Source organism: Macaca nemestrina, chromosome 8 (genome assembly GCF_043159975.1).
Source record: "Macaca nemestrina isolate mMacNem1 chromosome 8, mMacNem.hap1, whole genome shotgun sequence".
NCBI lineage: Eukaryota > Metazoa > Chordata > Mammalia > Primates > Cercopithecidae > Macaca > Macaca nemestrina.
In genome coordinates, this window is record NC_092132.1 from 78,450,117 (window position 1) to 78,472,508 (window position 22,392).

General features: G+C 38.7%; 1 protein-coding gene and 1 long non-coding RNA gene across 15 annotated transcripts in view; one reads left to right on the forward strand and one right to left on the reverse strand.

Annotated features, from left to right (window-relative positions):
• LOC105482180 (uncharacterized) overlaps nucleotides 1-22,107 on the forward strand; it is an 85,941-nt gene extending 63,834 nt beyond the window's left edge. Inside the window, exons 3-4 of the long non-coding RNA XR_987428.3 lie at nucleotides 14,103-14,305; nucleotides 20,255-22,107. This is a non-coding gene — a long non-coding RNA (uncharacterized lncRNA). The remainder of the gene's footprint in view (nucleotides 1-14,102; nucleotides 14,306-20,254) is intronic.
• Nucleotides 1-22,392, reverse strand: part of LOC105482178 (serum/glucocorticoid regulated kinase family member 3) — a 195,047-nt gene that overhangs the window by 49,037 nt on the left and 123,618 nt on the right. For 13 of the 14 annotated variants that reach the window (XM_011742160.3, XM_011742165.2, XM_011742161.3 and 10 more), the window contains 3 exons: nucleotides 17,543-17,626; nucleotides 11,709-11,781; nucleotides 2,420-2,495 (listed from right to left, as the gene is read on the reverse strand). In XM_011742160.3, coding sequence (XP_011740462.1) covers nucleotides 2,420-2,495; nucleotides 11,709-11,781; nucleotides 17,543-17,626 — 233 coding nt within the window. Of the gene's footprint in view, nucleotides 1-2,419; nucleotides 2,496-11,708; nucleotides 11,782-17,542; nucleotides 17,627-22,392 lie in introns of those variants that run through there. The other variant, XM_011742168.2, reaches the window with a different exon arrangement.

A 22,392-nucleotide genomic window follows, 5' to 3' on the forward strand; every position in this document is an offset into this window, starting at 1 on the left:
AAAAAGGAAACGTCACATTTTGCTAAAAAGATAATGTCAGTTAAAAAATTAAGCTTATCACACCTGTAATCCCACCACTTTGGGAGGCTGAGGTGGGCAGATCACGAGGTCAGGAGATTGAGACCATCCTAACACTGTGAAACCCCGTTTCTACTAAAAAAAAAAAAAAAAAAAAAAAAATTAGCCAGGCGTGGTAGCACACCCTGTAGTCCCAGCTACTGGGGAGGCTGAGGCAGAAGAATGGTGTGAACCCAGGAGGTGGAGTTTGCAGTGAGCTGAGATCACACCACTGCATTCCAGCCTGGGTGACAGAGTGAGACTCCTTTAAAAAAAACAAAAAACAAAAAAACAAAAAAAAAACACCAGTTTAAAAGACTCTTGGCTATTTTTGGGGTGCTGGAAATATCTTTTATCATGAATGGAATGGTGATGGTTACAGGGTGTATATATATTTCAAACTCCATTGAATTGTATACTTAAGAATTGTGTATTTCACAGTATAAGGTTTTGGAAACTGGCAATTTAAAATAATCCAATTGCTTTTAGTTGAATTTTAATGCAAAATATAACATACTTATAATACTGCATGTCAAGATTCAGAATGAATACTTAGTATTTATTATATAGTCTTAGGGGTTCTGAATAACTTAAAATACTAGGAGAAGTAATAACCACTACCATTTATTGCATACTTATTCCATGCCAGCTCTGTCAAAGGAAGAGACAAATTCAAGCTTTGAATGCATGACTTACATTTCACACAAGCCAGTAATATGCCAATTCAAAGTAATCTCCAGTGTATATAGCAATAATTAGAGATTAGAAGGGTGGGTCTAAGGTGAAGGTAGCATAGCGCATATCCCCAGGAAAAGGCATAACGTTTAAGAAAATAATTAAATAAAAAGCCAAATAAAAAGACTTTTTACTGAGGAACAGACTAGACAAGGGAACTGTGAGTTCAGGTATCCTACCAAATTTCATGCCCTTCTGCCACCTGCCAGAGGATATCTGTTCTTACTGCACTGCCTAATGCTGGTGTGACCACAGCTGTGAGACCTGCTTGACCCTTGCCCTACCTGGGAGCATCAGGGGAAATCCCTGACCAGAAGACCTTGTCAGAGGAAATCCAGTTTTAGCATTTTAGTAATTTAGTAAATTCAATTAAGTAAATTTAAAAAGCAGGTCAGAGGGCCTGTTCAGAATAGTAGAAGGCCTCTGTGAGCTATAAAGAACCATATAAATGATAATCATTTTTAGAACAATTATTCAAAAATACAGTTCTTCAGTGTTGTGGTTCTGAAAAGACTGTTAAAGTGTGTCATATTTACACCATTGCCCATAGGCAACCTTTAGTTTACAGATAGGTGAGCTGCGGAAAAGCTCTCCAAATATTTATCCTCTTCATTTCCTCTTAGAGAACTTTATACACACAAGTATTATAACATAAATTACAAAACACAATAAATGTAATGAATACTCATAAAACAACCACCAGACTCAAAAATGAAAACACAAGCCAAACCACAGATCTACCAGTGTTTTTGTAGGTATTTCTGATACAACCTTCCACCTTCCCAGCTGGCAGCTACTGGCCTACAGAAAGAAGTTTAAACCTGTCAGCATGAGACACCCACAGGGCTGGGAAAGCGCCTTTATCTTAATGGCTGCTGGAATACTGTGTTGAGAAAGAATGGAGGCCTCATGTGGGTCAACAGAACACTGCCCCAAGTGGAACAGAAATGGTGGCACGTGTGCCCAACCCCAGACAACTCCTTCAACTTCGTCTTCTTTCCCAAAATCTACTCAGCTCCAGTCACCATGAAATGTTAAGTGTCCTGACGGTTCAGGCTTTCTGTATCCTTTTATGCCTGGAATGCATTCTCTTTCTTTCTCGAATGATTACACATCCTTTAAGTTGCAGGAAGCCTTCCTTGACCTCCTCAAGAAGAGACGCCTACACCTTTCTCTGCTATCTTCTAGCACCTGTATCATAAAAATTATCCAGCTTCAATTTCTTGTTTATTAATATATGCCTGTCTCTCCCACTACACTGGGAGCCTGCGCCTCTGGAAGGTAGGGATGACACTTAGCTTTATATTCCCAATGCAAGTAGCAGGTACTTAAATGCTTTTTGAAGGTATAGATAAAATATAATACCAAATAATTAGCAAGATGCTTTATTATGCTAATTCATTTCAAGTTTAATCTATAAAACTAATGCAAGTACAAAAGGAAAAAAGAAAATAAGATGAAGAGAAAAGGGGAGAAAGAGTATCAGGGAGAAAATGCTCAAGGAAGATTTTACAAACATATATAGCACAGTAATGTTTCATAGAACAAACAAAATTTATGTAAGGATTATTCGGTATTCTTAGGTTTGGTGTGAGTGTCCCTTTAGAACACAACAAAAATTACTTACTGGTTATAAAGTTCTGGATGCCTAACAAGGTTCTGAATGAATTCATTTAGTCCTGCTCTTCTTTGTTTAATAAAATCTGGAAGAGAAATATAAACTATTAGGATTATTTGTATCAGACTATGCAATTATCATCAACAGTTATATAATAGACAAGCACAAGATAGTAAATTTTGATTAAGAAGCTATTTTTAAATACATGCTACTTGTCACACAAAGAATACATACTTAGAAATTATATATTATATGAATCATTGTATTTATATAATATATAATTATATATTACATATTACATATATGTAATTATATACTAAAATTAAAACTAAGCGGACAATTTATCTCCAAAAAGAAAGTTCTCAAAAACTGCCTATTATGGACTCTAAATAGACTAATTACAAAAATTGGAGAAGCACATAGATTTGTCCAACTCCTCATGTACTACCAGACAAGGAATAAAAACTAACACTATGACACTGATGACTGAAAATCACACAAATTAAAAAAAATGAAGATTTCTGGAAATCCTTTGCAACTGGGAAATAATGATTAATTGGTTAACTGAATATCACCAAAACTCTAGTTTAACTTCCACTGTGAAAAACAAACAAGCAAAAAACTTAAAAAAATGCACAGGCATACTTTCGTAACAAGTAATTGTCCAGTATTTTCTTTTTTTAAATTTTTCTTTTTTGGTTGAGACAGGGTCTTGTTCTGTTGCCCAGGCTGAAGTGCGGTAGTGTGATCTAGGCTCACTGCAACCGCTGCATCCTGGGCTCAAGCAACCGTCCTGTCTCAGCCTGCTGAGTAGCTGGGACTATAAGCATACACCACCATGCCTGGCTAATTTTTGTATTTTTTGTGGAGACAGGGTCTCACTATGTTGCCCAGGCTGATCTTGAACTCCTGGGCTCAAGCAATCCACCGTCCTCAGCCTCCCAAAGTGCTGGGATTACAGGCATGAGCCATTGTGCCCAGCCTGTCCAGTATTTTTGAAGTGTTTTGTTTGTTGATAATTGAAGCTCATGCAATAGCAGTTTAGGAATAAATATTAAGCACAAACCTTTACTTTGAAATACACACTTACACACTTTTCTTGGAATTAGAAAACTTTATTCAAATATCTTTGTCTCTCCCATTTCCTAACCTTGAACTTTTCCAAGATTTAAATTTTTACTTGTAAAATGTGGATAGTAACAATATTTATAACTCATAATGCTGTTATAGGATTAAATGAGATAATGTATATAAGTTTATAGTAGGATGTCTGGCAGATGGTAAGAGCATTATTTATAGCTAATAATTATTAGATACTGTTACTTTTGTTGTTATTATTATTAGTGGTTGTGGGGTCTAAAAGCCATTTTCCTAAACTCTTTTTTTTTTATTTAAGACAAAGTCTTGCTCTGTCACCCAGGCTGGAGTGCGGTGGCGTGATCTTGGCTCACTGCAACCTTCACCTCCTGAGTTCAAGCGATTCTCCTGCCTCAGCCTCCGAAGTAGCTGGGATTACAGGCCTGCACCCACACCTGGCTAATTTTTGTATTTTTAGTAGAGACGGGGTTTCACCATGTTGGCCAGGCTGGTCTCGAACTCCTGACCTCGTGATCTGTCTGCCTCGGCCTCCCAAAGTGCTGGGATTATAGGCATGAGCCACAGCACCCAGCCAATTCTGAAGAAATATGCTCTAAAAATTAAACACATGTCATTTGAGAAACTGTCTCCTAAATGGCGAATCTCTGGATAAAAACCCGTAAGAAATATTCCACTTGATAATGAGTTTTGGTTTAGTAAACTGATTTCTACTGAATAAAGGTATAATGTATAGTATTTGTCACCAAAATGATGGGTCATTTTCAGGTTTATTTCCATTTCTTAAATGGAAGGTATGGCTTCATACAAATATAAACAAATATAAAATCAGGTCTGGTCTTTGGGAGCCAGATGCATGTACTTGGTACTTTTTTCTTATTCGTCTAAGAATTCCTTGAAGAATTTCAGGTAGGTATCTTATTAAACTCTTTTTTTTTTTTTTTTTTTTTGAGACTGAGTCTGGCTCTGTCGCCCAGGCTGGAGTGCAGTGGCCGGATCTCAGCTCACTGCAAGCTCCGCCTCCTGGGTTTACGCCATTCTCCTGCCTCAGCCTCCCAAGTAGCTGGGACCACAGGCGCCCGCCACTTCGCCCGGCTAGTTTTTTGTATTTTTTAGTAGAGATGGGGTTTCACCGTGTTAGCCAGGATGGTCTCGATCTCCTGACCTCGTGATCCGCCCGTCTCGGCCTCCCAAAGTGCTGGGATTACAGGCTTGAGCCACGGCGCCTGGCCTTATTAAACTCTTTCAAGGACATTCATAATGTTACCAGGTAGCAAAGCATATGTGAGGTTTACATTAAAAACTATAATTGAAACACAGATATTTCTTGAGAACTGAACTTAGTAACACATGAAGAACTAAAATGAATGACTACATTTAGGATATTCAGAGAAAACCTAATAACTATATGGAAGCAGCTTTAAATTGTTCTGTGGATGCTTACTGAAGATATATTGGTTTCTTCAATATATCTTATATGGTTTCCTCTGGGTGTATCCTATTAAAAAATCTTTAAATTCATAATAAAATGTTAACAAAAAGTACAGGCAGAGATCATTCTTAAAATCAGCCTTCAAGTATGTAAGATGTATCTTATAGAGGTTGACAAACACTAGAATAAAGAAGTAGAAAAAAGAAAAAGAAGACATAGGCTTAAGCTGCAGGATAAGAACTCAAAAAGATAAGCAAAAATCCCATAAAATGGCTACCAACCATGAGATAAGTTAAAAAGAGAATTTCAGAATGTTTTTCTTAGGTATTATTTTATTTATTTATTTATTTTTGTTGTTGAAACGGAGTTTTGCTCTTGTTGCCCAGGCTAGAGTGCAATGGCGTGATTCCGGCTTACGGCAACCTCCGCCTCCCAGGTTCAAGCAATTCTCCTGACTCAGCCTCCAGAGTAGCTGGGATTACAGGCGCGTGCCACCACGCCCGGCTAATTTTTGTATTTTCAGTAGAGATGAGGTTTCACCATGTTGGCCAGGCTGGTCTAGAACTCCTGACCTCAGGTGATCCACCCACCTCGGCCTCCCAAAGTGCTGGGATTACAGGTGTGAGCCACTGTGCCCAGCCAACTTTATTTTTAACTTTTTATTATGAAAAATTTCACAAGTACACAAAAGATGAGAACCTTATTCGCCTACTTTAAAATTTATCAACATTCTGCTATTCCAATTTCATTCATTTATCCTCATTCCTCACTTTTTATTTTTTTTCTGGAGTATTTTAAAGCAATTCTCAGGCAGTTTTTTGTTTTGTTTTGTTTTGGTGGAGGGGGGAATAAATCAGTATTTCTAAATGGTAATATCTTTAAAAAAAATAGTAAAGCCATGAAATCACTCTCTCATAATGTCTATAAATTCTTTTATTTCCCTCCAATAAACAGGTAGAACTAATTCTTCTCTCTTGAATGGGGGTTGGACTTAATGACTACCTTCTAATGAGAGGAATATGGTGGATGTGATGGCATGTGCCTTCTAAGACTAAGTCAGAGAAGGCAACGAGGCTTCCTCCTTGCTAGCTCTCTTGGATCACTCACTCTGGGGAAGCCAGTTGCCATGTTGTAAGGACACTCAAGGCCCCTTAAGAAGAGGCCCACTCACAAGGAACCAAGGCTTTCTACCAGAAACTATATGAGTGAGCCATCTTAGAAGCAGATCCTTCTGCCCCAGTAAAGTCTTCAAATCACTGATGGTCTTTGCCTAGAACTATTAATTCATCAGAAGTTGTATAAGGATTTTCCAGTTCTATCATTCTGTGATTCTTCTATTTATGAACTGTGATTCCACTACCAAGTATTTTCCAACATTATCTCTTTGGTACAAAGAAATTACATTTCATACAACAAAGGCAAGATAAATCCTTGATTTTTTAATTTATTGATTTGGCAAATAAATTTACTCTAGTAACCTCTACAGCATTTCATGAGGTTTTTTTTTCCCCTAAACAAGCAAAGTAAATTGGAAAGTCTTTATACTGACGTGCTCTAACCTGCTACGATAATTACTTTCTCCATGCCGTCTAATCTTTGCTCAGTAAAAGCCCCAACAGCTAGGCTCCTGTGTTCTTTTGATAAAACTCCAGTCATCCTAAATAGCTTCCTTGCTTTCAGGCAAGCTGTCCTGAGATCACTGTGTACATTTCCTGTGCCAGATCTGGGATCACCATTTATCCATGGAACTCTGGTTTCTTTGAGAGGGAAATGGTACTTAGAGATCACAATCTGAATGCTAGGGGTGTTGGTTACTACTTGTTATTGCTTTTAGGCGTTTCCAAAAGAGAGTGCTAGAAAATATTTTTACAAAGCTAAAAAAATAAATTATGGGTCAGGTGCAGTGGCTCATGCCTATAATCCCAGCTACTCGGGAGGCTGAGACAGGAGAATCGCTTGAACCTATGAGGTGGAGGTTGTGGTGAGCTGAGATCATGCCATTGCACTCCAGCCTGGGCAACAAGGGCGAAAACTCTGTCTCAAAAAATAAATAAAATAAAATAAATAAATATTTCAAACTATATCTCCAAATTAAGTTACAAATTACAGGATTCTGCTGGGTGTGGTGGCTCACGCCTATAATTGTAGCACTTTGGGAGGCCAAGGCGGGCAGATCACCTGAGGTTGGGAGTTCGAGACCAGCCTGACCAACATGGAGAAACCCCAGCTCTACTAAAAATACAAAATTAACCAGGCATGGTGGTGCATGCCTGTAACCCCAGCTACTTGGGAGGCTGAGGCAGGAGAATCATCTGAACTCAGGAGGTGGAGGTTGCGGTGAGCCAAGACCACACCACTGCACTGCAGCCTGGGCAACAAGAATGAAACTCTGTCTCAAAAAAAAAAAAAGAAAATTGGCCGGGCGCGGTGGCTCAAGCCTGTAATCCCAGCACTTTGGGAGGCCGAGACGGGCGGATCACGAGGTCAGGAGATCAAGACCATCCTGGCTAACACGGTGAAACCCCGTTGCTACTAAAAAAATACAAAAAACTAGCCGGGCGAGGTGGCGGGCGCCTGTAGTCCCAGCTATTCGGGAGGCTGAGGCAGGAGAATGGCGTAAACCCGGGAGGCGGAGCTTGCAGTGAGCTGAGATCCGGCCACTGCACTCCAGCCTGGGCGACAGAGCGAGACTCCGTCTCAAAAAAAAAAAAAAAAAAAAAAAAAAAAGAAAATTACAGGATTTTTACTTAAAATCTTTGATTTTGTTTGTATCACTTTCCTCTCCTGTTTAAAATCTTGGTTTCCATGATAGTAACATTAATGACAGAATAACAACTCCATATAACTAACATTAACACTACTGAATGCAGTGTAAAATTTGTCCATGGGTTTTTGTTTTTATCCTTAGCAATATATCCCATGAAGAATATACAGTCAAAATCCCATGTTTTAAAGTTATTTAAATTAAGTTAGGTTTTTTCCTTCAGTTTATTTTCAGTTGTTAGAGGCTGCTTTGTTATTGCATTTTTATTTTTGTTTTTAAATTGTTTAAAATGTGTACATGGTTCCAAAGTCAAAGGTACAAACAAAATTCATTCAAGGGCATCTAACTTCCACCCCTTTTGCCTTTCCTGATCTCTCCTTCACCCTTAAAGTCACTAGTTTTATTAGTTTTTCATTTATTCTTCCATTATTTCTTTTTGAATCCCCATACCTTTTCCTACACAAAAAATAAACACCATACAAATTCATTTGCTATATTGTGATTTTTTTTTTCCATTTAATGGTATATTCTGGAGATCACACCATAGCAAAATACATAAAGAGCTTTTTTGTTCCTTTTTACAAGTATGTTATATCCAGCTCCATCAGAAAAGTATTTCCATTGTTTCCCGTTTTTCTGTTAATAATTGTGTCACAATACACAGTCTTGTGTGTACATATCATATGCAGTTTATTTTATGGACAGATTCCTAGAAATGTGATTTCTTGGCCAAAATGGAAAATGCATTCACAGGTTTTCTAAACATTACCAAATTCCCCTCAACATGGATTGTACCACTTTTTATTCCACCAGAAAAATATGGGAATGCCTGTATCCCCAAAGTGTAACCAAATGAGCATCTTATCCATCTCTGTTTTTCTGAATTTAACTTAGATCTGATTTCCCCAATGCAGGACTTTCTAATATCTCTGTGATATATGATCCCTTTCACTGTATGCAGTGAACAGAAGTCTTAGGGAAATGTAATATTACGCATATTCGATATACGCAGGATAGACAAACAGTTCTTCAAAAAAATCAATTTTTAGTGTCAATTAATTCATCAAAACAAAGTACCAAAGAGCATGCAGCTTGGTATCTTGCTTTTAACAATGACTTCTTTGCTTTCTTTCCTTGATTAAATAATTGTCTTAAGTAATTAGTTAAGGGCTCTACAGAACTCCAACCCAAGTTCCAGTCTCATATTATCACTAGTAGTTTCTTAATATTTTTCTGCCACTTCTAATTAGTTAATTCTCTCAGTCACCCAGGCCAGACCCTCCAATTATCTCTCATTCTCTTCTCTATATGTCTGTTACCTAAGCAATCATCAAGATGTATTCCAGATTTTTCATTAAAGGAGTTCTCGTACATTGCTCATTTTTAAACTCTATTTCTACTCTAGTCCCCATACTCATTATCTAATGCCAGGGCTACTGGACTATTACCTTAACCAGTCTCCCAGTCTCTACTCTGCTGTGCCCACCATAAATTACCCACTGTCAGTTTCACATCTTGATCAAATGCCACTAAGGCCAACACGCTACCCACGAAGATGCTTTTCAACCTGTGCTCCAAGGAGATACTTCACTGTAATATCAACAAAACAGGTCTATTTAAATTTTTTTTCACATATTACATTTCCATAAGATTTTGTGCGTGTGTGTGTGTGTGTGTGTGTTTTTGGGGGACAGAATCTCACTCTGTTGCCCAGGCTGGAGTGCAATGGCGTGATCTTGGCTCACTTGCAACCTCCGACTCCTGGATTCAAGTGATTATCCTGCCCCAGCCTCCCGAGTAGCTGAGACTACAGACACACACCACTATGCCCGGCTAATTTTTCTATTTTTAGTAGAGACGTGGTTTCACCATGTTGCCGCTGGTCTTGAACTCCTGGCCTCAAGTGATCCGCCCACCTTGGCCTCCCAAAGTGCTGGGATTACAGGCGTAGCCACCATATCTGGCCTCCATAAGATTTCACTTGGGAAAAAAGAGTTCTGCTGCTGAAAACAAAGCACGAGTACAAAAGCCACAGGTCTACAGAATATAATCCGACTTTGTTGTGCCAACTCAATTTTCTCTTGCTTCTCTTTATTAATGGGTTCATATATTTAGTAATACTTTAAAACCTAGTATTTGCCAGTTTTAAAATAATAAAGTAATACTTTAAAACCAGTATATTGCCATTGTCAACCAATAAAAAAAGACATGTCTGCACCTTCAGAAAATCTACAGCCTACTACAAGACAGATTAGCAATTACAATGAAATGTGCTATATACTCCTGAGAGAAAAAAAAAAACAACTCTGTATGTAACCAGGGAAGTGAGAACATTCTCCAATCCTGAGTTTCATAAAAAGTGTAAATAATAATAAGCCTCTTTATTATTCTATAGAGCTATAGGCAAAGCAGCCTCTGGGGAAAAAAAAGTTTTAATTAAAGGAAGAATGTGGAAGAAATGTGAAACAGATGCAGGATAAAGAGCAGTCTGTTAATGGTGGGTAGAATTCTATAGGATACAGTGATATGGTCTGGGAGGAAAATGAATGGTATGAAGTTAGGATGGAGAGAGAAAGCACAGTCAAGATAAGGGACCTTAGAGCTTTTATCTTGAGTAGTGACCAAGATCTCTCTCTCTTTCTTTCTTTTCTTACACAGACATGTAAGGTATTAATTTAACTGGTTACAAGCAAATTAGTTGCAGAAGGAGGGCAATCCATTTGGGATTCATCCGTGGCAGAGACAGATGACTCTTCTGATAGAATTCCTGGTGGATAAGAAGACTTCTGTTTCCCTATAAGTAGACACCTGTGACCTCTATTAATCTCTTGGGTTCTAGGGGAAAATTCCATGCCCATAGCTTTAGTCATACAGGTGCTAGATGCTGAGACCCTGTGTGTCAATGGGCTCCCCACGGGTGAGCAATAGGATATCTTTTTTTTTTTGAGATGACGTCTCGCTCTGTTGCCTAGGCTGGAGTGCAGTGGTGCCAATCTCAGCTCGCTGCAACCTCTGCCTCCTGGGTTCAAGTGATTCTCCTGCCTCAGCTTCCCAAGTAGCTGGGACTACAGGCGCATGCCACCACGCCTGGCTAATTTTTTGTAGTTTTAGTAGAGACGGGGTTTCACCATGTTAGCCAGGATGGTCTTGATCTCCTGACTTCGTGATCCGCCCGCCTTGGCCTCCCAAAGTGCTGGGATTACAGGCGTGAGCCACCGCACCCGGCCTAGGATATCTTTTTGGTATCCCATTCAGAGGTCTGCAAGTTGCTATGTACCCAGTATATATTTAATGTTTCTGAATATAAAAGTGAATATTCTTCATGACACTGATTTAAAGTCAGTAAAGTTTCCCAAATTAACTTGAAGGATCAATAAAAAAAAATTTTAATAGGGTCTCCCTCTGTCACCCAGCCTGGAGTGCAATGGCACAATGACAGCTCACTGCAGCCTTGAACTACTGACCTCAAGCAATCCTCTCACCTCAGCCTCCTGAGTAGCTGGGACTACAGGTTCATGCCACCATGCCCAGCTAAACTTTAAATTTTTGTAGAGATGAGGTTGCCCAGGCTGATCTCGAAACTCCTGGCCTGAAGTGATCCTCCTGCCTCGCACTCCCAAAGTACTTTGATTACAGGTGTGAGCCACTACACCCAGCCCATAGACAGATAAATTTATCTGAAGTCTTTAATTTAGCTTCCAAATCTGCCCTTTACTATCTGTATGTGGTCCTGGGCAAATTAATGTGTCTTAGTTTCCTTATCTATAAAAATAGTGATAACAACAATAACACCCAACTCACAAAATTGTGAGGATCGAATAAATTAAAACACATGAAGTACTTAAAACAATGCCTAGTAGACCGTAAGCACCTTCCTGAAGCATTATTTTCATAGGGCATGAGATCTTTTAAAGTCCTGCACTGCTATACAGTGCAATGAATATGTTAATTTACTTCTTCAAATTTCAACGATCACTTCATGGCTGGCCTATGAAGTTGTTTCTTACCTGGATCAAAATTATCACCAAATATTCTCTTGGCAGGAATCTTCAGAGCCATAGCAGGAAACTGTTTTTTTAACTAAAATTTTTAAAAATAACATTATATGAACTAATTTTATAAGTCTTCTAGTTATGCATACATCAAAGCCAAATACAATCTGATTTTAAAGAAAATCCATCATAAGACATACTTTTGAATTTATGATCATCCAAAGTACAATATAAATTATACCAATAAAATGTCACAAACTAGTCATCTTTTTTGGTCCCAATAAAATACCTGGTATCTGTGTGACCTAGAATAAAATACTCAACATCTGCATCTCATTTTCCTGCCTGTAAAGTGAGGATAATTTTAACAACTACCTTACAGATTTGTTGTTTTAAAGGAGATTATGTATGGCAAGTGCTTAGGCTAGAACCTGGTGTTACAGTTCCGAATATGTATTACTCACTTATTATCTTAGTGTTTTCTCTACATGGACTGACAATAGATTTCTAACAAAGTAGATGAATTTTGCTTTCAATATCCTTTCTGCTCTAACCTTCCCCTTACTAATATTCTAGTAAGTGAGACCTCATCTCTACAAAAATAAAATTAAAAAAAATACCTAGTCATGGTGGCACATGTCTGTGGTCCCAGCACCTTCTAAGGCTGAGGTGGGAGGATTGTTTGAGCCTGGAAGGTTGAGGCTGCAGTGAGCCATGATTATGCCACTGCACTTCAGCCTGGGCAACAGAGTGAGACCACGTCTCAAATATATATCTATTTTTTCTAATACATTTGTTTATCAGATATGCTTGTCTTCAGAGAAGGAAAACTTGGCCCTGAGGAAATTAAATTTGGGGCAGTTAAGTCACAAAAATGGGTTATATTTTCATTATAAGTTTGATGTCAAAAATACACACACACATGTAAAAACTATCTCAGCTGGGCAGGATGGCTCACTGAGGCCTGTAATCCCAGCACTTTGGGAGGTTGATGTGGTAGGATTGCTTGAGCTCAGGAGTTTGAGACCAGCCTGGGCAACATAGCAAGGCCTTATTTCTACCAAAAAAAAAAAAAAAAAAATCAGCTGGGTGTAGTCCAGCTATACAGTATGCAGGAGGCTGAGGTGGGAGGATCACTTGAACCAGGGAGGTCAAGGTTGCAGTGCACCGTGATCACACCATTGCACTCCAGCCTGGGTGACAGAGCAACAACCCGTCTCACCAAAAACAAACAAACAAAAAAAACACCCCAAAACGATACCTCTAACTACCAACTGATAGGAAATACAAAGAACAGAGGAATGTACTAATCACTTTACAGCATGGGGCATGCTGTCAGTAAAATGCAGACTGAAAAATATGTAAACAAATGATCTTGTTTTTTTTCATACACACACACAAAAAAAATGTGTAAAGGAAAGAAAAGAAACGCAGAGGGGGAACCTAGTGATTAAATGACACTTAACAGACTTATCAACCAGTCACATAAACCCTAACTGGATATCTGATATTAAGGCATTACTGTTCATTTATTTTTAGATGTGGTAATGATACTGTGTATACGTTTTGTTTTTAAGAATTTTTATCTTTTAGAGATGTATACTAAAATATTTACAGATGAAAAGATATGATGTCTGAAATTTGTGTTGAAATTATGATGAGCTGGCTAGGGATAGAGATGAACCAGGAATGGCCATGTATCAGTAATTATTGAAGCTGGATGGTAACATATTATTATTTTCTGAATTGGTACTAGTATGTCTACTTCTGTATGTGTTTGACAATTTCCTTCCTTCCTTCCTTCCTTCCTTCCTTCCTTCCTCCCTCCCTCCCTCCCTCCACTTCCTTTCCCTTCTCTTTCCCCTTCCCTTCCCTTCCCCTCCCCCTCTCCCTCTCTCTTTCTTTTTTCCCTTAAGATAGTCTATAGCTCTATCAACCAGGCTGGAATGCAGTGCTGACCTCCTGGGCTCAAGTGATCCTCCCCTCAGCCTCCTGAGTAGCTGGGACCACAGGGCACACACCACCACACCTAGCAAGTTGTTTTATTTTTTGTAGAGACAGTCTCATTAAGTCATTGCCCGGGCTGGTCTTGCACTCCTGAGCTCAAGCAATCCTCCTGCCTCAGCCTTGCAAAGTGCTGGGATTATAGGTGTGAGCCACTGTTCCTCGCCTGTGTTTGACAATTTCTATAATAAAAAGTTTAAAATATACACTAGTCATAAAGGACACATTGAAGTTGACAAAATGCCTAGAGATTTTTTCTTTTCTTTTATTCTAAAAAGAGTACAGGAAAATAATTTGTGTTTTTGAACTTAGGGAAATCCAGACCAGGTTCAACCTGATTTCTGTAGTTTCAAATAATTCAACCAATAACTATTTTCCTATTTTTTTCTTTGCCCCTCACTACAGGAGGCAGAATTACAAGGAGTTACATAAAAAGAGACACAGAAAGTGATGAAATAAGAACAATGAAAAAAGGGTGAAAAGAAATACAAAAGAAATTAGGGAGACGAATGATAAAACCTGAACTACAAGTTAAGGAAACTCTTCTGCAAAAAGTCGAAAGATGGGATGTTTCACAGAAGAGAGAATGAAAGTGATCATGGATGGAGGTACCCCAAACAAGCTTTCCTATTTTATTTTTACGCTTACAGATACTCAAATATTAACAATTTAATTAATCACCTGCTATTAAAATCATGATGACACACTACCAGTGTGGATCTCCACAATGCTGAGTTTTTAGATGACATTCCCTACACCCCTTCCTCTTATGAAGAGTTTCACAAAAGACAACATCTTTAGAAGGTAAATTTAGCCTACGAAATATTTTAAGCAAAAGACAGAAAGAAGCCTCAAATGTATGTGGTGTATGCGGTGTGTATGTGTGTGTGTGTGTGAGTGTGAGAGAGAGAGAGAGAGAAAGAAAGAGAGAGATACAGACACTACAGTCATGTTATTTTTACCCGAGCATAACCCAGGCATCCTGATGGGTACAGGTGGATTTACACACTCCTCAAAGACATGCTGAACATATAGATAATGCGTATTCAAGAGTTTCAAAATGAGCTAACATTTCAACCCGCACTCAGCCTCCAATATAAGCCATTTTTTAAAAAATCACTAAAAACTAATGGAAGATATTTCCATGTACAAACTCTTATTGACTATTGTTTCAACAGTATAACTTTAATTACAGGAAAAAAAAACCTATCTCAATATCCTTTGATGAAGCAAATATCTAAAACTACACAGGTTGAATATCACAAATCTGAAAATCTGAAATGCTGCAAAACCAGTAACTTTTTGAGTGCTCAAAGGAAATGCTCACTGGGGCATTTCAGATTTCAGATTTTCAGATTTGGGATGGTTAACTGGTAAGTACAACTTAAATATTCCAAAATTTGAAAAAAGTTTGAAATCCAAATCACTCTGGTTCCAAGTATTTCAGATAAGGGATACTCAACCTGTATTTAGTGAGTGCAGTTGCATATGCATTAAAGAAAAACTGAAGAACAGAAGAAACGTAAAATGTTATTTCTGAGCAGCAACATTACAGGTGTTTGGTTCTAGTTTTTGTTTTGAGACAGGGTATCAAGAGTGCAGTGGCATGGTCATGGCTCATTGCAGCCTCAACCACCCAGGCTCAAGTGGTCCTCCTACCACAGCCTCTGAAGTAGCCAGAACTATGGGTATGTGCCACTACACTAACTTCTTATTTTTATTTTTTTTGTAGAGATGGAGTCTCCCTATTAATTTTACATAGGAAAAAAATATTTTTAAATTGCACTATTATCTTCAGAAATTCAATTTCAAGTAGCAAGTGATCTGAGTATTAGGAACAAATATACACATAGTGAAATGCTAAATAAAGATGAATCAGAAGTGTAATTTTCATGACTTAACAAAACACAGGAAGTGGTACAGCTAGACACTGTTTGATTCATTCTGACCCATTTAGGAATTTGTTTCTTAATTGATATATGTGTAACTTTCCTCATATTCAAAAATATCTTACAAATAATAACCCACAGGCATATATTTATTCCTATGTTTAAAATCAAGAGACAGGGTTAAGAAATTTTAAAATTCCCTTCTTTTTTTTTTTTTTTGAGATAAGAGTCTCGCTCTGTGGCCCAGGCTGGAGGGCAGTGGCACCATCTTGGCTCACTGCAACCTCTGCCTTCTGGGTTCACGCCATTCTCCTCCCTTAGCCTCCCAAGTAGCTGAGACTACAGGTGCCCACCACCATGCCCAGCTAATTTTTTGTATTTTTAGTAGAGATGGGGTTTCACCATGTTAGCCACGATGGTCTCGATCTCCTGACCTCGTGATCTGCCCGCCTCAGCCTCCCAAAGTGCTGGGATTACAGGCGTGAGCCACATGCCCAGCCCAAAATTCTGTTCTTAAATATATAACAAGAGTTTTTCCAGAGGATGCCTAGTAATCTACCATTCATTAAACAATGACACTGGGAGATCCCTATTTATTAATACATGAGAGCAGAGGAATTTCAATTTGGGACTTGAGGCCAACGACAGTGGCTCATAGCTGTAATCTCTGCACGTTAGGAGACCGAAGTGGGCGGATCACATGAGGCCAGGACTTTGAGACCAGCCTGGCCAACATGGCAAAACCCCATCTCTACTAAAACTACAAAAACACTAGCCAGGTGTGGTAACTCATGCTTGTAATCCCAGCTACTTGGGAGGCTGAGGCATGAGAATCGCTTGCACATGGGAGGCAGAGTACGTTGTAGTGAGCCAAGATTGTGCCACTGCACTCCGGCCTGGGTGACAGAGCAAGACCATCTCTCAAAAATAAATAAACAAATAAACAAATAAATAAACAAACAAACAAACAGACAGAGGATTTGAGGCACAATTGCTTTTGTTCTTAACTGAAGCAAAACTTTAAATCCAGGACTGTCTTAATGACCTGGAGTTCCATAATAGCTATTAATAACTCAAGAGGTATGCTTTAGTTTCTATGTATGATCTTCACAAACACTGCTACCTGTGGAAGATATGGACTGATGTATGACAGTGACCGTGGTGGTCTTGCTGCCTTTATTTTTTTAGATGGGGTCTTGCTATATTGCCCAGACGGCCGTGCAGTGGGGCAATCATGCCTCACTGTACCCTCTGAACTCCTAAGCTCAAATGTTCCTTCTGCCTCAGCCTCCCAAAGTGCTGGAATTACAGATGTGAACCATCATTCCTGGCTCTTTGCTGCCTACTTTAGCAAGTATGTACTGTATATACTGTAAACACTAGATTATGAATACTATTTAATATCTGAGTTATGAAAATATAAAAACAGGTTTTAGTAATTTAAATAGCTAATGGTCTCTTAGATCTCACCACTTAGGTAGCTGTCAGAACTCTAAAAGTCAACAGTCATTTCAGTTGCGTTAGCTACTTAAAATCTGGAACCTAAGACATATCTTTAAGAATGGAAACAAACTATGGAAGGGAGATAGGTTTGTGACAGACTTTCAAACATAAAGCTTACAGTAGGCAGTTTAACCAGAAATACCATGATGATTAACACTTATCAGAGAGGTAGGTAGAAAGAACTGACTTCTAATTTTTTATGACATTAAAAGGTATTTTATCTAGTTCTCATATTTTTAATGGTTTATTTGGAATTGTTCAGCAGTCCTCTCTCTACCCTTTCTTTGTAAGCATTCCAAAGTTAGGATGTTTTTGAAGAATCTCTTACCTTTGTCTGCTTGTCTGACATATTAATATGTCAGTATCAACTTAATCATTCAAATACATTTCTCTTAATTTGGGGTTTTCTCAGGTGCTTTCTTTTAATTAGAAATCTTGTAGACTATTACTTACAGTGTTGTAAAGTTTATCAAACTCTGCATATCTCCTGAAGACAAACCATTCACTCCTTCCCACTGAAACCAGAACTTTATAAACCTGTGGAAATAAAAAAAATAACAATGTAACAAAATTTAATTGCAAAAAACCCATTAGCTACTTAAATACATTAAACCTGTTTTCATATATATATATTTTTTGAAACAGTCTGTCTCTTTCAATAAGGCTATTTTCATATTCTGAAACTGATACTAACATTAACATTTTTATATGATTCTCCAAGATACATAAACATACCAATTAAAGCACTTATTGAATCTTGTCAAATGGTATTCTTGGCTGGGCTCAGTGGGTCATGCCTGTAATCTCAGCACTTTGTGAGGCTGAGGTGGGAGGATCACTTGAGCGTAGGAGCTGGAGACCAGCCTGGGCAACAGGGAGACCCCGTCTTTACAAAAAACTTAAAAATTAGCCAGGCATGGTGTACACGCCTGTAGTCCCAGCTACGCAGGAGGCTGAGCTCTAGGACTGCTTGAGCCCAGGTAAGTCGAGGCTGTAGTGAGCTGAGATCACACCACTGCACTCCAGCCTGAGTGTCAAAAGCGAGATCATGACTTGAGGGAAAAAAAAAAAGGTGATTTCTTGTGATGGGAAGAATATGAGGTCAGGAAAAAAAACAGGAGATATTTTATTTTTCAAATGTTACAAAATATTTCTGTAATTTTCAGGGAATAACATAGTCAACACCCACGTGCTCATTATTTGGATCTACTGAATTTCTAACATTTTGCCATTCTTGCTTCAGATTTTTTTGCCAAAGAATAAAATACTATAGATTCAATTGTTGCCACTTTCCTCTCTTCTTCCCTAGCAGTAATTAATACCTTGAACTTACAAAGTATTTTCAAAAGTGATACTTGCTTCATAAAAAACCTTCAATTATTAGTTCTCTTCATCTTTCACATAGTAGTTTTAGGTCACCTTTCACATAGTAGTTTTCAAACTATTAATAAGAATTTATTCTCAGATTTCCTAGTATTATCTTCCATATTCAGTATTTTCAAGTATACATAACCTCATATAATCATAATCCAACAACCCTATGAAGTAAGCAGAACAAATATTATAACCCCCCACTATACATGAGACACCCTACATGAGCTGCAGGATGGTAATCTGGCTCTCTTGGTCTTAACCGAAAAGGAATCTGGTTGTCTTAGAGGAAGCTATTGTGTGTAAGATGTTAGAATTAATTTGATACCCCCCCCCACCATGGACAGTATGCAGAAGTAGAGGGCAAAAATCTTAGCCAAGGTTCCAGTGACGTTGAGTAGGACTAGACAAGAGATTTATCTCACATGGCACTCAGGATCAGACAAGCCTAGAAGCAGAACTGCTGTAAGAGAATAAAACACTTAAGTTTATATGATTGTGAGTTTCTTGAATTATTTGTGCTGACTTGGTGAGAAGAATGGACCTTAGAAAGTTCAGGTGGCCTCCCCTGGCTACCCAAATACAGCCAAGACCAGGAGCAAGTCTAGGTTCCAAGCTGGAGCAGCTCTGCGGCAAATATATTTACAGAAGGCAAGATAAAGCCTTGTGAAATTATGAATTAACAGTATGATTTATAAACAAGTGCTTATTAAATATGCACTAATAAAATAGTAGACAAAAACAAAAACTAATCAAATCCTTAAAAATACTTCCATTGGTAAAAAGCAAAACAAGATTAGATTCCCTGTGAAATCTAACAGAATTTCACAGGAAACAGTACAATACTTAATACAATATGAAATTATCTTATTTGCATATTTCCTTATTGTCTGTCTTGCCCCAGTTAATGAAAGTTCCTTGAGAGCTAGGGCTAATGTCACTCTTGTTCCACTGTATCCACAGTGCCTAGAATATGACATAGAAGCTCACAATTTCTCAAGTGGATAAATGAAAATATAATTTAGACTTGGCTTAAGTCAAGACACCTACAATGCAACACATTTCTCTGTTAGAAGCTTCATGGCATAGAACTACATAAACTACCTATGCAAACTAGAGTATAAAAATATTATCAAGGCTGGGCGTGGTGGCTCATTTCTGTAATCCCAAAACATCGGGAGGCTGAGGCAGTAGAACCACTTGAGCCCAGGAGTTCAAGACCAACCTATTCAACATAGCAAGACCTGTCTCTATTAAATTTAAATTCAGGCTGGGCACGGTGGCTCACGCCTGTAATTCCAGCACTTTTGGAGGCCAAGGCAGGTGGATCACGCAAGAGATAGAGACCTTGCCAACATGGTGAAACCCCGTCCCTACTAAAAAAAAAAAAGGAATATATATATATACATATACACACACACATAAAAAATTAGCTGGGCATGGTGGCATGCACCTGTAGTCCCAGCTACTCGGGAGGCTGAGGCAGGAGAATCGCTTGAACCCAGGAAGTGGAGGTTGCAGTGAGCCTAGATTGCGCCACTGCACTCCAGCCTGGCAACAGAGCAAGATTCCGTCTCAAAAAAAATAATTAATTAATTAATTAAAAAAATAAAAATATTATCGATAACACGGGTACCTAGGCTGAACAGAGCATCTGTGTTGGGTGGGATGGGGTCTATCTGCACTGAGAGAACCCAGTTTCTTGAGGATTGAGGACTACACTGTAGTAATCAGCAAATAACAGACGAACAATTCAACAAATACTTATTTGAATTCCTACTATCTTTGTTCTAGGGGCTGGTGAAACGATAATGAAGAAGTCCTTGCTTCAAAGAACCCTGCATTCTACTCAAAGGCGGCACATATAAACAAACACGAAATGTGGCAGGAGGGAAAGCAAGACAGAGTGAGAGGGGTAGCGTGGGGTGTGAAGGTGCTGTTTTTTATAGGGTGGTCAGAATATGCCTCTCTAATAAGGCAATATTTGAGAATCTGAAGGAAGTAAATGAATAAGGTGATTTAGTTAGGGCCTTTGAGAACTCAGTGCACAGCGTAAAAACAGCTGAGTAAGAGAAATGTTACAGGTCTCCTCAACCATCCTACAGAAGACATGGAAATACCTCCAGCCTGGAAAATCAAAGGACACATGAGATAATCTGCTGACATTTGCTATGTGTGAACTTCCATCAAACTTGGCAGGAGGTATCCTCTCGAGGAAAGAATGACCCAAAGGCAAAAATAAGGAGGGGGAAGGAAGGAAGAAAAACTTTCACACACTCTACCATTTTATTCTAGGTATATCAACCTTTGTTTACCTTCAATGTGATACTGCTAAAAATTTGCTTATACAAATGTGCAACAAATGCCTACTGTTTAAGATATTCCTGCAATCTAGAGGCTCAGAAGGGGTATATGGTCGGAAACACATTGCAATTTATCTGCTCTGGGATGTGGTGCCAAGTGTGACAGGTGTGTCTGTTAAGGAAGAGAGGACAGAGGGACTGCTTTCCCTGCTCCTTGTCTGAGACCTTGAGAGAAAACCATCATTTTCTAGCACCCAGCCCCACCTAGTTAAGAAGGCAGAGAGATTTAGTTTAACTCCTCAGCTTTCCTCAACTGCCCTATGACAGGGACTCTGAGTTGAAAGTCACCTATCATGGGACTCAACTGGCAGTGACCAGGTAACCCCCTTTTTAGAGGCTGGGTTGGACCACTGAGCCAGGAGCAGGTGAAGGACATGTCAGAGCCTCAGGGGGCTCTACAGCTATCAAGGGCCAAGGTACTGAGTCAGTGGAGAGTTGCCGCAAGACCCTGGGGTCAAGTCAACAAAGAGATCACAAGCTAGTTCATCAACTGAAGGTGCCAGCAATGGATGCCAGCAAAATGCCCAGGTTACCAGGTCAGTCATAGCTGGCTATCTGCCAGACCAGCCACTTTACAGCTCAAAAAACAAAGATCTAGAGGGACGACAAGAACTCAAGAGGCTTCACCAGGCTACCATGAGGTCATTCACCAACTCAACAATATTGTGAAAGGGGACACCTCTCCTCCCATAAACCATGATGCCAACCTGAGGAGGATGTGTGTTCAAGTAAGAGAAAGAAAGTAGAAGAGAGGCTAAGCATTTTATCCTGAGACCTGATTAAATTATTAGATCAGACTAAGTATTAAACAGAATTGGGCTAAATGAATTTCTTCATATTACTCATACAACATAGAAAATATCTAGTTGGAAGTAACCAAAGTGTGGTTTTCAGACTTCCTGCATCAGGATGAACTGGTCAAGCGTGCTGAACAATTCAGATTACAGTCCTGTATAGTACATAGTTATTTACTCATTTTGCAAATAAGGCAACTGAAACAGACAGGTGAAGTAATTAATACATCCCAGATTTGAACCCAGGCCATCTGACTCCAGAGTTCCAACTCTGTAGGTGAGGAGAGAGTGGGGAGTTACGAGGAAGAGCAGATCAGTAATATACATGATAAATGGCTTTTTTTTTTTCAGGGGGAGGAGGGCACAAGACCTCTGTATGTACTAATAGGACTACTGGAACTACATACAATATTGTATGTTTCAGCACACTAATTAGAAAAGTGACCATTCTCCAATAATAAAAACTGATACACAGATTGAGCAAATGTTCATTGCGCTTACTCTTTATAAAGCCCTGTAGTAGATACTACAGTGATAAATGATAAAATTAGAAATGGCTTAGCCTTTAAGGTTAAAAAAAAAAATTACTGAATTAAATATTTTAAAACTGAGAGATACTATAAACATTTCAGGACAGTAGTTCTTAATATGAAATCGATGTCTTCAGGAGTCCATTAATTCCTGACAGTGCACGCAAAATTGTGTGTGCGTAGATCCATGTGTATGCACATGCACATTTTCTGTTAAGAAGATTAGTTAGTAGCTGGGCATGGTG